The following is a 14463-nucleotide window of genomic DNA, read 5'->3' on the forward strand; positions in this document are numbered from 1 at the left end:
TGGAACAACATATTTTCAAATGGGGTTTGGCAGCATATTACATATAATTTTTGGGGTCGTTGACAGGAAATATTGAGCACCACTGATATAGAAACATATAGGTATTTCAGAAGACATTTTTTTTATTTCGACGTCAGGCCTAAATGTAGCTTACCGTAAATCCTCAAATACATTCCTTCCTTCAATAAAAAGCCGCCCCCTATTAATTACCGGGGGTGGCGTTGAATTAAGTATATAAAAACCGTCCTTCTTTTATTAGCCGGGTTTTTTTTCAAGTGCCCTATCTGTTACCTTCGCTGCCCTGACTGGCTGGCTGTCACTAGTGTCCAGATGCCGGTGGTCGCGTTGCTCGTGCTCGCGCACAACGCAACAAACTAACAAACAAACTTCGGGAGAGAACGCCACTATAAGCACTTTTCATGGCCACGGACAATAAAACTAACGAGAGCACAGAGCAGCAGTGTAACTGCGGAGGGAGGAAATTACACAAAACCAAGCCAGTGAGAGCTGTTTCTGTTTGTGACATGAGGTGCTGTGAGCTCACAGATCTACGCTTTATGCAACGAATACGTTTGTTCCATAAAGGGTAGATCCACTACCATTTGGGGGCTCAGCAGCCCCTAGCCTGAGCTAACGTGTTAGGTTTCTGGTCTAGAGGGGCGGGTCGCGGCTGGGATTTGCGCACGCCCTGATTGGATCTCATCGATCTGTCCGTCACCCCCGGCCCCGGAGCGACGCCCACCCGGAAGGGTTGACTCCCACTTTTAGACCAGAGCGGCCAATGCGTTCCTCCAGGCTTTAAAATTTTGCACCAACAAAAATGAAAGCCTGGTACCGAGGCTAAGCAGCCCCCAAACGGTAGCGGATCTAGCCTTATAGAACGAACGTACCGATATGCTATTAACTTAGCTTGTTGCTAACGCGACCCCCCTCCTCCTCCTCTCTCTCTCTCTCTCTCTCTCTCTCTCTCTCTCTCTCTCGTCTCTCTCTCTAAAGGCTCATACATAGTCTGGATTTTCGGTGGTGAGGTGACCACCGAACTACAACATGACGTCACGAGCCGCGGTGAAGAGCAAACCACCGCCAGCCCTTCTCTCTGTTTGTACTCACCACCGCTCAACGTTATTTCAGCTCCGGTGGTCAGCTCACCACCGGAGCGGTGGTCACCTCACCACCGAAAATCCAGACTATGAATAGGCCTTAACGCAACTCTCTCTCTCTCTCTCTCTCTCTCTCTCTCTCTCTCCCCCGTTGAAGTTACAATAGTTGGATCACTGCAGTGTTGCACTGTTCATATTAGCTGCTTTGATGTTATAGGAAAATGCCTACCATATATTTTATTTTTATGTTATTATTTGCATCTGAACTTGTCATTAGCCTAACTGTAGGCCTAGATACATACCATAGCCTATTTGAATGTGCAGTAAATAGGATAGTACTGTGGCCAGATTTGACTGAGGAACTGCCATTGGATTTGTTTTCATGTCATATGAAAGCAGGGAATCATAGTTCAAGTTAAATTGATGTGTTGATTTTATTATGTTAAATAAAAGCCCCAAATTATAAATGAGGATTTACGGTAACTGACATTCTGACAATGATGTCGTGATCAAAACAACAAAGCCAAGCCCGTTTAGTATAGTATTATAGGATTTCACAAAAAATGTCTCTGCTTTCTGTTCCCAGACAGTGTTTTTGTCTGAAGCTATATTCAACTGCCAATGAATTAAAAAATGGAACATTGCGGAAACTTGCGGATCTTTTAAATCAGCTATATTGTCATGGAAATGTGTGAATATGATTTGAATTTGGCGGAACATTTGAATACAGCGATGCACTGATATTAACTACTTTTGAATCTGTACTTTTGTAACTTTTTAACCATATAAACTCAGGCATCTAGCCTGGCTCAAGCCCCTGAATCGCTACCCACACCCATTAAAAAGATGTTCTAGCGATTCAGGGTCTGGTGACCCTGTCTATGACAGCATTTATCTCGGCTGATACCGCGGCTAAGGCTAATCCAGGCCTTTTCAACTCGATGACGTAAAACAGTGTCAAACAAATGCCAACAAACAACTTGCGATCGTATCGATCAAGCTATTAAATTGACCTATGATAAATAGTTTATTTACAGAAACAACAGGTTTTAGAAACATCATCGTCTGTTTGCATGCTAGTATCGCTCGTTGACCGTGCTAGCAACCGGGATAGCCACATTGACAACGGCGCCATCTGCTTTGCTACTATATTAACTGTTTGGTGTGAACCAATCGCCAAAGATTCGCCCATCCCAGTGAAATTAAACTAAATTAAATTTTGAGTTTCAGGCTGCCAGGCCAATCGAAGAGGCTATTGTGAGCTATTGTGAGCTATTTTTATCTTTTCGGCCGACGTTCCTCCGCCCAACTTTCGACCATCGCCTTGTAACGGTTTCCACAGTTAAATGGTTAATTGTCTTAGGGGTGCCAGGTAGATCTAGTCTAGTGAAACCGACACAGGACTTACATATTAAAATGTAAACCCTTACACCAAGAAATAAAACACACAAAACACGTTATCAACTCAGTTTCAAGTTCAGATCCACACAACACAGACGCAACGTGAATGTTAATATGCAAATCGGCTCTTTCCAAATAACAAAATAATAAACAAAACTAGAACTGCACTCTGTCGAGTGCATACTTGCTTGTTGCACACTAGTAGGCCATAAATGGCCAACTAGTGCGCAAGCAGAGCACGCAAGTACTTTCGACCGCTGTAAACTATTTCTTACATCATCATTGAGAGCTAGTTATACATATACACACCATGTAATCTGGTCCCAGCAAATTGTGCCTGATTTGCTGGGACCAGATTACATGGTGTGTATATGTATAACTAGCTCTCAATGATGACGTGAGAAATATGTGGATTAAAGGACCCAATGCCATAGTGTAATTGGTCATGTATGTAATCTGGTCCCAGCAAATCAGGCACAATTTGCTGTTTTATTTGCATACGCATCAAAAGTGGCGGGTTGGCTGGGACGGTGCATACGAGCCGGGCGAAACTATTACTTGCGCGCTCTGCTTGCGCAAGTAATAAGCGCTTGGAAATAATAAGGGGAAATACCGCTGATCTGTGCGTGACAGCTGAGCCAACAGAACCAGATCAGGATATGCGGGGATCGTCCGTTGTAGAAGGGTTGAGTGTCCATATCAGCACGCCCGTATCTACGCCACTTTACGGACTTAAGCGTTAAACAACGCGGTGAATCGAGGGGCGAACTTCCTTGTCCACACACACAGGGCCACGTCCAACGATGAACGTCTCGCTCTTCCACTCTGTCTGTCTGTCTGTCTGTTGCACTCACACTCGCAATCAACGGGACATTTTAGAATAGGCGGTTCCCAGGGGTGAGTGACAGGTGTCACGGCAGACGGCTCAGGGACCATTTCGTCGTCGTCACAGCCTGCTATCGCCTCTATCGCCAGTAGTCGCCGGGTCCCGTTGACATAATAATGCACTTCCGGAAAATCCGTCTGGCTGTCGACGGCTGTTAAAACGTACTGTCAGGCTTTCCCCACAATAACAGAAACAACAGAAAATACACTAGCATAGAGCCCTGGGGGTGAGGGACTAAGTACTCCGGTACTTACAACTCAAGTAGGCCTACAGATTTGGACTGCGCTATACTTTCACTTGTGGCCGAGTGATTTTGGACTGCATGACGGGCATGCATACCTTGTCCTTGACCTTGAGCACTTTGTCACCCCCCCCCCCCCCCCCCCCCCCCCCTGCAGGTGACCACTATCTCCGGGCTGACCACTGACATCACGTACAGTCTGAGGGTCCTGGCCTTCACCACCATGGGAGACGGACCCCCGTCTGATGTGCTGCAGGTCAAGACCCAGCAAGGAGGTATAGTATAGGTTGTGGACAGAGGCGGACAGACCATTGGGCTAGGGTGGGCTGCAGCCCGGGGCCCCCGACTGGGGAGGCCCTCAAAAAAAGGGAAAAGTATTGCATCCAATTCAAGCGAGATTTATGTTTAGTTATTGTATATTTAGTATTATGGTTAAAACATTGAGCTTCTGCTCTGCTGCCTGCACTGCAGACAGTGACGCTGTGTTGTGGGGTAGCTGTGGAAACCCCTGCCAATGTCGCTGTCCAACGTAATAGAATAGGTTGTAGCATTTCGGAGAAAACATTGCACAGCAGCCATTTTTTGTAGATAAATCGGGCCTTACCTCTTTCGCAGGTGTTGCCAATGATAAGAATAATGGAGGATCTAGCTGTTCCAATCTGGTCCAACTGAGTCAGGGTGCAAATATTGTCCATGTTGGGCTGGCTCACTGGAAACACTCTGCTATACCTGTGCAGTGGATCTCAAAGTGTCGCCCTTGGACGGAGATGTGCACGCGTTTAGGGCGAGGTCGCTTCTCGCCCTCAGGCGTCTTACTGGTTTGCTCAATAGACACGTTTCACATTGAATTTGCTGCCCAAATGAGTGACCCTTGATTTTGACCGAGACTTTACGAGCACCTAAATTGAAGAGCTACATCCTGACTGAATTTGTTTGTCTATATTTTGAACATCCAGCTGGTATTACAAAGCTCAAAGGATGAGAGTGCATAGAACACCAAAACATCACTACAGCATATTACACCAAAGTGTACGCCTACTTGTAAGGACACAGGCCACTTAATCTCTCTAATAATAATAATAATAATACATTTTATTTATAAGGCGCCTTTCAGGGCACTCAAGGTCGCCGTACAGATTAAAAGCAGTACAAGAACACAGTTAAAAGCAGACAAATAATAATAAAATTAAACTAGGGCACAGCTTGCAGCAGAAAGTCACACAGAGTCATAGGCCTGCCTAAACAGGTGGGTTTTGAGGTGAGTTTGAAATATGGTGATAGAGTCCATGTTTCTGATGTCAGGGGGGAGGGAGTTCCAGAGGTGAGGGGCAGAGCGGCTGGAAGCTCTTGACCCCATGGTGGAGAGACGTGGGCTGGGAGGACTTTCAGGGTGAGGGAGGAGGCAGACCTGAGAGACCGGGTGGGGATATTGACGTGGACAAGGTCAGAGAGGTATGGGGGGGCGAGGTTATGGATGGCCTTGAATGTCTCTCTCTCTCTCTCTCTCTCTCTCTCTCTCTCTCTCTCTCTCTCTCTCAGTTCCAGCTCAGCTGTCGGGTTTAGAGGCGGAGGCAGAGCTGGACACGCGCATCATGCTGTCGTGGGATTGGCCGGCCCCGGATCCAGTCACAAAGCTGGAGCTGGTGTACTGGGAGGCGAGTAACCCAGATGACAAGGTGCGTAGCATATACAGGTATAAAGGAACATTCCCGGTCTGAACCCACACCTAGCCGGTTGAGTGGTTTAACCCATTCTGACCTGAGATCAGATTCATACGAGGTTTCCACTGGACACACACTGGTCTGATTAACCCATTCTGACCTGAGATCAGATTCTAAAAATGTCAGTCGTTCTTCGATTATTCAAAAATAGCAGACCTACAAGCTCGTATCGCGCCACTCGGTGGCGCGATATGAGCTTGTAGATCTGCTATTTTTCAATAGCTAAAGCATAACATGATGCCAACACCAAAATGGGTGCCCGTTCAGAATGGGTTAACCCCTTTTGGTGTTTGAAGCATTATGTTCTACTTTAGCTATTGAAAAATAGCAGATCTACAGCTATGAGCTATGAGCTTGTAGATCTGCTATTTTTGAAAATTCGTGAAAATGTGTCGCAAATCTTTGAATATACACTATTATTTTGGAGCGAACGTTAACTCAAATCTTTGCTTCTGGGGGATTCCTGGAACAACATATTTTTCAGATGGGGGTCGGCGGTGAAATACAGATAATTCTGGGGGTCCTTGGCATGAAAAAGGTTGAGCACATAGGGGGTTTTTCAGAAAACTGTCGTGATTTAGATTAGAAGACATTTGTAGAATCGTCCTCATGGTCTAAATGGGTTAACAGATGTAGTGGTAATTATGGTGCCACTATACCGCCCTGCAAGGAAATGACGTTGACGCTTTACAAATCTGTTTACATACTAAAATAACATATTCTGGGGTAGTATGTCCGACGGATGTTCCGGCCCGACACTTCCGGCAGAGCGTGATCTAACTTAATCAATGAATGCAGATGACAGACATTGTCGCATGGATCAACGACAGGTCTGCTCCCGGTCTGCTCATGAGGGCCGCTATAACGCAAGCGTAAAAAAAAGAAGAACACAATCCTCCCGATATTATCGGCTGATATTAGCATACTGCATGTAATATATCAGAGATAAAATAATTTAAAAAAAAGTTAACTAATGGAGGTGGATAGAGGCAGACCTTTTACTTCCAGTTCAGTTCCGGTTTTATCGATCGCCATAGCGACCGAGAGGCATTCATATACATTGCATACAAGTGCATACAATCTGACTTAATCAATTAAATAAATAAAAACTAAAATTACGAGTACACTGTTGGGTTTGTATTGACGAGCATGTACTCGTCAATCGCAGTGAATGTGTTCATCTTGAAAACATTTGAAGAATGTATTATGTATATTCTTTTGGAAACATTTTAACAACACAAGCAGTGGCACAACATCCTTTCAGATGGTGGTCTGCAGCCAAATAACATGATCATTTGGGCGAACTTGATATGAAAAAGGGTTTGGTCTGTTGTGTTTACTGTAGGACAATGAACGATATATATATTTTTTTTTAAGATATTTTTTTGCGGCTTACGCCTTTTATTGATTTTTGAAGGGACAGACAGTAGGCTGACAGGAAACGGGAGAGAGATGGGGGAAGACATGCAGTAAAGGCCGTGTCGGGTCCGGGAGTCGAACCCGCGGCACACTGCGACTGGATTACCAGTCCGGTGCCCAGACCGTTACGCTACGGCCTGGGCCGACAATGAACGATATTGATCAGGGACGTGCAGAGAGTGAGCCATGGGGCTGAAATCCCGTAAGAGGGCTCTTTTGGACAAAAGTAGCGAAAATAGTGAAAATATCTACAAGCTCACAACAGGTACAGGTGTGGTGTCTAAGTAGCCTTGCCGAGCCATGAGGCCCATAGGGCAGGAGCCTATCTCCTGTTTCTGTAGCTTGATGTACAAGTACACCCCCTGGACATGACACTAGTATGTCGCAGGGACTTACACCCCAATCCAACCCTTGATGCTGAGTGTCAAGGGTTGGCCACTCTAACCACAAGGCCACTGAGCTGGTGGTGTGGTGTGTAGGAGAGGCATCATGCACACTATTGATGGCACCTTACAATTTATTTTCCTAAAAAAAAAAAAAAAAAAAAAAGACACTTTTTAAAAATCTCTAATATTTTATAGGCTATATATAATCATCTGACTGTCATGTTTATCATGTACTGGAAAAAGATTGAACAAAGAGGTCTTGAAAATCAAATCTCTCTCTCTCCCCCCCCCCCCCCCCCCCCCCCTCTCTCTCTCTCTCTCTCTCTCTCTCTCTCTCTCCCTCTCTGAAGCACCGTGCCATGTTGGACCCGGCTGGTTCCTATGCAGTGGAGGACCTCCAGCCAGACACGGTGTATGTGTTCTCCCTGGCCGCGCGCTCCCACATGGGCTTGGGAGTGTTCAGCCAGCCTGTGGAGGCCAGGACCGCCCCGTCCAGTAAGTGCAAATAGGTCCTTTAACCCATTTTGGGGCGGGATAAACCCCTTTTGGTGTTTCAAAGCATTATGTTATGCTTTAGCTATTGAGAAATTGCAGATCTACAAGCTCATAGCGCTATGAACTTGTAGGTCTGCAATCTTTTGAAAAATCGTGAAAAATGTGCCTCGAATCTTTGAATATATATATATATTACAGAGTGAACGTTTTAACTCAAATCTTTACTTCATGGGGAGGTCCCTGGAACAACATATTTTCTGATGGTGGGGGGGGGGGGAATGCCAGTTATATACATAATTACATAGTTTTTTGGGGTCCTTGACATGAAATATTGAGCACCACTGATACAGAAAACTGTCAGGATTTTGAAGATTTTTTTTTTTAATTTCGACGTCAGGCCTAAATGGGTTAATTTGCTTCTGAGACAGGATGGAAGCATGACTTGCCTTAGCCGCATGGGCGAAACTTCAGTTTTTTGGGGACAGCTACATTAAATAAATAGCCTACATAACGGATGTCAATGTAGGCGTCTGAGTGGTAGGATTAAACTCATTCATGAATAGACTGCCATGCAGGCCACTTCAAATATCAACAGATCCACACTGTGGAAACCAAGCCATAATCACCATCTCTCCCACCTGCTAATTTTTATTTTTGCCCATTGCATTGTGTGTCTCCAATTCTCCATACATTATGCTTCATTATACAACAGGTAGCCTCGGAAACCCAGACGTTTTTATTTCCAGGGAGAGAAAAGGAAAATTCTAGGACCGAGTCCACTTCAATTCGGCATAGAGTAGCGCAAACGCCGATCACTCTTATCTCTGCTGATTTCTGATCGTCTGCACCTTTGTTAAATTGACACTAATTGAAAACTAAAACTAAATTGCCTATGCCATAGAAAGCATAGGTGGACCCCAGGCTAAATACAACAGGTAGCTCCCAACCAACCAAGTATTAATTTAATTTCAATTGAATATCTTACAAAGAGATTGAGCTAACAGTTACGTTTGTGTTCAATTTGGGAAATGTTTTCTAGAGTATAAGTAGTGACTCTGTCTCTGTCAGACCCCATCATGTAATCCCATCATGTAATTCAGAGATAACAATCGCAGAAAGAGAGCAAAAATACCCCTCACTATATGAAAACATATGCAGGCCTATATGCTGTATTGTGATGGTAACTGTTGTATAATCCAAATATTTCACTCAAGGGTGGCTTTACCGTGATTATTGACACTTCAGTGATGTTTGCAGAACTCTGCTCTGCCTGAACACCTCACTGTCCTGCCAATAAGCACACAGTAACGCACAGACTAGTGTAATATTGCTCAAGTCTGACATGCCGCCATTTTGTTTGTTTCTTTTTATAAATGATGCCAGTGGTTCTCAACCTTTTCCTGCATAAGGGCCCACTTGGAAATCTCGAAAGCATTCACGGCCCATGCGCCCATCTGACCATTTAAAGGGACACTTCACCCCTTTTGCAACCAGATCTTATTTCAATGATGTTTGAGAGACAAGAAACACTTTCCTGGGGTTATGTGGGTAATAATGTGTTTTTAGATATTTCAGTATTTAAAAGTGTCCATGGACTCCATGATGTCATGGACACTGGGCTCACTTCCTTCCTGGACTACAATTCCCATAATGCTTTGGTCCAATGCTCCTCCTTGTGGATAGGGGGAGGGGCTGTCTTACTGAGAGAACATGTAGTTCAGGAAGTAGGCTAAGTGAATAATACTGACATAAAACACATTATTACCCACATAAAACCCCAGGAAAGTGTTTCTTGTCTCCCACACATCATTAAAATAAGATGTGGTTTCAAAAGGGTTGAAGTACGTGTCCCTTTAACACAGCAAATAAATGCATGTGTGTGTTCAAAGCCTATTTATTTTAATTATCAATCAATCAAACCAAAATAGTCTCCCCTTGTAGGCCACTGGTGGGCCACGGCCCGCATGTTGAGAACCATTGCATTACGCTAGCACACAGTGACATGCAACCATTCTGTTTGTTTTGCCTTCTGGACTGGGATTAGCAGAGTGACACAAGCATACACTTATACAATTATTAAAAAACAAAAAACAAAATATATATATATATATATATACATATATATATGTGAGGAACACTGTTATGTATCAATAATTTGCTTTGTTTGCCTAAAACATTCAACCTTCGAATATGCAAATCAGAAATTATACAAACTGATATCACAAAGTTGCGTTCAGTTAAAGGTATATTCAGTGATTTCACTTAATTCAAATATCACTTATTTTTTTGTTTTGTTGTGATAATCCTCCCTACTATAGAGTGTGCTGACCATATAAGGAGTTCCTCCCTGTCCCCAGTTAACCCCTGGGAGTCAAAAAACCATAGGTTTCGTTTTTGACTCTCTATCCTGATTGGACGAAAGGCTGGGTCCCACAGCCAAAAACGAAACCTAAGGTTTTTTGAGTGAAATCACTGAATATACCTTTAAGGACTTTTGTCTCCGTCAGGCCGGGTGGAATTGGGGCTGGACATAACTGATGATGTCATTGAGGAACTCCATGTTTGGGGAAAGACTGATGCGATCAGATGCGGTCATTGAGGAACCTCCACCGGGAGGACGTAATTATCTTCTCTACTGGCTCACCTGCCAGTGAGGAAGGAGCCCAGGGAAAGATCAGGAAAAGTGAAGGGTGAAGATGTCACAAACAAGAAGCATTTGTGTTTTAGTGGCCTTTTTGAGTGGTAGACAGCTATGTGTGTGGCTGTGTCCCTGGGTCTGTCCCTGTGTCCCTGTGTCCGAGCACGGAAATAGCATTAGCGTTTGTTCACCACCAAGTGTCACTGTTGCACAGCCTAACACACAGACACTCAGACACACAGTACAGTACAGTACAGTACAGTACAGTACAGTACAGTACAGTACAGTACAGTACAGTACAGTACAGTACAGTACAGTGCAGTGCAGTACAGTACAGTACAGTACAGTACAGTACAGTACAGTACAGTACAGTACAGTACAGTACAGTACCACTCACTTCAGACGGGTCTGATTTTTTTGGTTGTATTTTAGTTGCGGTTGGTAGTTGTGGCTGCACGTTCAAGTCATGTTGGACTTCCGACTCCTCCAGACCGTACTGAATAACTGTTAGCTTGCATAACGTCTTCAGACTAGGACTTAGATACACAGGTCATTAGGTCTAGGTGTGTATTTTCCTGCAAAGGGGAGGACACAAGAAGGAAGAAGGTTGTAGCAAATGCACGATATATCCCCAGCATCTGTTTGTTAGAAGCTGTACAGTACAGTACAGTACAGTACAGTACAGTACAGTACAGTACAGTACAGTACAGTACAGTACAGTACAGTACAGTACAGTGCAGTGCAGTACAGTACAGTACAGTACAGCACAATACAGCACAATACAGTACAGTACAGCCAGCAGTAGGGCTCTGTATCAAACACTCTTATATTGTAGTGGTCCCCCCCAAGCCCCTAAATACAAACTTTTCTCGATGATGGTGGCAAGGTGATGTGCCTCTGGTTTTAATTAGCCTAGACTATTGTGGTGGTGTCCAACTTGTACGTAAGATGTCATCAGTCTATCTAGTCAGCTGGGTGCATTCTCCATGGATTTACATGACCTCCCCCAAAACACAGGTTGAGCGCTCGTAAAGTACCTTGCCTCTGGAACAGTCCCTGACAACTTGGGCTTGAGTCATCTGTGGGTGTAGAGATCAAATCCATAAAGAACATTGCAGTAAGGAAACCTTCCCCAGATGTAGATCATTATCTTCAATCAACACAGCTGTGTGGCCCTCACGTGTAGATGTTCCCCTCTTCCAGTTGTTACTGCAGGCAACTTCCTCCCGCGTAAAGGCATTGTGATGAAGACGTTCACATCCATCTGAGCCTTGTTGCTGTCACAGAATGTTGGCAGACAATATATTTCCAGGTTGGCATACAAATTGTATCCAATCAGGAGAGAGAACCCATTTATCTGCTTCAATTGTATAGTGTTCCAGTTCCTATTTTTGAGCGGCGCTAGCCACGCCTATGCCCACCTTTTAGTGTGCGTGTGAACACAAACTTTGTCCTAACACAAACGCTAAATCCCATTGATGACGTATGATGATAAGAGTGCCCCTCACTTCACACGGGTGTGATTTTTTTTGCTAGTCCGTCCTGAAAATGTATTTCATGTTTATTACAGAGCTGAACTGAACCAAATACTATAGCAATGATTACTATCTCAATGTAAACCTATTTAACACGCACACACACCCCTCTTTAAACGAACATTCCTATGCCCAGTCCAGAACGTTCCTGTTCCTCATTCTCCCACCATGCACCCTGCTTGACCTCCCCGACCCCTCCCACTCCCCCCCCCCCCCTCCTCAGCCCCCTCTGCGCAGCGCCCCCCAGAGGTGCGCCTGCAGAGCGTCAGCTCCACCAGCGTCAAGGTGAGTTGGGCGCCTCCGCTGCCCCCCGGTGGCGTTGGCGGCGGTGGCGGTGACGTCGCACACTACTCCCTGACCTACCAGGCCGTCAGGGGTGGCGGAGGCGAGGAGGGTGCCGCCGCGGCGGCCGCAGAGCGGCGGCAGCAGGTGCAGGGCATCGGGGCTGACGTGAGCAGCCACACCCTGGAGGGCCTGGAGAAGTGGACCGAGTATAAGGTGTGGCTGAGAGCCCACACTGCCCTGGGGGGGCCCTGGGGCCCCGAGAGCCGCGCCGCCCGCGTCACCACCATGGAGGATGGTACGTTAATTGGGGGGTCGGTCGCCATCCGACTAAAACCCACTGAAACCCCATATCAGGGGGGGGCTTCAACGGGATGCATACGTTGGTTAGACATACTGGGCTGTATTTTGCGTGTCTTAAGTACCAGGTCTTATTCCCTAACTTGAGTAAACTTAAGACCTGGAGGCGTGATCAATGCTCTTTGGCCACTCAGAATAGCCAAATGGCATTGATTACACCTCCAGGTCTTTAGTTTACTCAAGTTAGGGAATAAGACCTGGTACTTAAGACACGCAAAATACAGCCCACTAACTCTTAATCCGCCGCCATTCATTAATATCGTAATGTACGGTTTTATCACGCGTAACACTTACGTTGAAGAGCCAAATATCCGTAATAGCATGTTACAGTGACAAACTGCTGTGTGTGGTGTCTTGACCGGTTGTTGTTCTCTCGGTCGGTGGTGGAAAACCCCGACCGCGAGTATCACAGCGCCTGCTACAGGCCGTTGAAAATGCTTGTCTGGGCCAAAAACTGCCCCTCAATGTTGTTTCTGAGATACAGGGCTTTGAATACAGGGCTTAGAATGGAAGTGGATGCACTCGCATTTAAAAAATGGCCGCGGCCACTGTTCTACTTAGTGTTGTTGTGTTAGCGAGCGGTGGCTAACGATACAATCGGATCAAAACATGGATTAAAGAATATAAACCCTGGAACACGAGAAAGCCATGCTTTGCGGGCTAGGGTACTATTTTAACCCTCTGTGTTCCTCGTTTCTGGCGGGCTCCGTGCTAACAGTCCGACAGGCATTAGTTCGACAACACCGTGGCTCCCGACATGTAAGGCCAGTTACAACAAACTTTTTTTATTTATTTTGTATTACTAATTATTATTTACATATTACTTTTACTATAAAGTAAAATTGTTGAATACAAGACTTGCACTTAATTGCACAAAGTCTTGTTTTATATTCCCTGAACCGATTATATGACAAAGGTCTCAATTGTTCATGAATAGTGTTTGCTCATGAGCTGGTTCAGCCGGCTCCATTCTCTGCCATGTATCTCATGGAACTTCCGGGTGCGAGGTTTGCCACCCATGGTGAGCCTCATGGCGTAATCCCCTGTGTGACTCATGTACGTCCCTTCCTTTTCGTTATCTTCCTTGCCTTGAAGTGGGAAGAGTTATTCTGAGTGCATAGAGCCTATTTACAGAATAATAACGAAACCACAAACTGTCAGAATACAGAGATAAGAGAACAGAGTTTGCTATGCATGCATGGGTCGAGGGATGTATCCCCCCCCCCCCCCCGCAGCGATCACATGTGACTCCACTGTGTCCGGTCTTCCCGCTCTGTCTAACCCAGATTCTACAAAATGTCCTCTATATTTTAACTGAAAAACCTATGTGTCTATGCTCAAACTATTTCACGTCAAGGAGCTCCAAAATTATATGTAATTGGCCGCCGACCCCCATCTGAATATGTTGTTCGCTGTGAAAGAATATTCAAAGATTTGCACCACATTTTCACGATTTTTCAAAAATAGCAGATATACAAGCTCGTAGCGCGACACTCGGTGCCGCGCTATGAGCTTGTAGATCTGCTATTAGCTAAAGTATAACATGATGCTTAAAGATGGAGTGCCGTGATTTTTTTCCACCCTTAAACATGATCATCAGGTGTTATTGTTATATAAGTAGGTAAAATTTAAATTTTCAAAAAAGTGTACAGTATTTGTTAAAATTATGGTTTTATGTGGACACACCCACCAGTTCATTAGGTATGCGTGAGTTTAACCTTAGCACCACCCACCTAATCCAGTCTCTCCGCCTCCTCCTTGAAAAGCACCCACTTGTCCTAGTCCCTCCCCTCCTCATAAAAGGACAGCCCATGGCTCTGCCCTTTTGTTTACAAAATGACAAATTGGTATCTGTAATGTAACAAAAACTCAAACTGTGAATGTTAGAAGTGAACACTTCCCATATTTCTGAGATATCGGATAAGCACCATTATGCACTTATACTGCCACCATCCATGTATAGGCCTATAATCCATACCATATCAGATCAGTTTTTTCA

At 44.9% G+C, this 14463-nt stretch overlaps 1 protein-coding gene across 1 annotated transcript in view; it reads left to right on the forward strand.

Moving 5' to 3' along the window:
- Positions 1-14463, forward strand: part of LOC310860576 (receptor-type tyrosine-protein phosphatase F-like) — a 224392-nt gene that overhangs the window by 113972 nt on the left and 95957 nt on the right. Inside the window, exons 10-13 of the mRNA XM_083767568.1 lie at positions 3786-3903; positions 5168-5304; positions 7505-7649; positions 12046-12402. Of these exons, the coding sequence (XP_083623694.1) occupies positions 3786-3903; positions 5168-5304; positions 7505-7649; positions 12046-12402 (757 nt within the window). The remainder of the gene's footprint in view (positions 1-3785; positions 3904-5167; positions 5305-7504; positions 7650-12045; positions 12403-14463) is intronic.

The sequence above is a fragment of the Protomyctophum parallelum genome, assembly GCF_964188405.1.
Source record: "Protomyctophum parallelum genome assembly, chromosome: 6".
In the NCBI taxonomy this organism is placed as follows: Eukaryota; Metazoa; Chordata; class Actinopteri; order Myctophiformes; family Myctophidae; genus Protomyctophum; species Protomyctophum parallelum.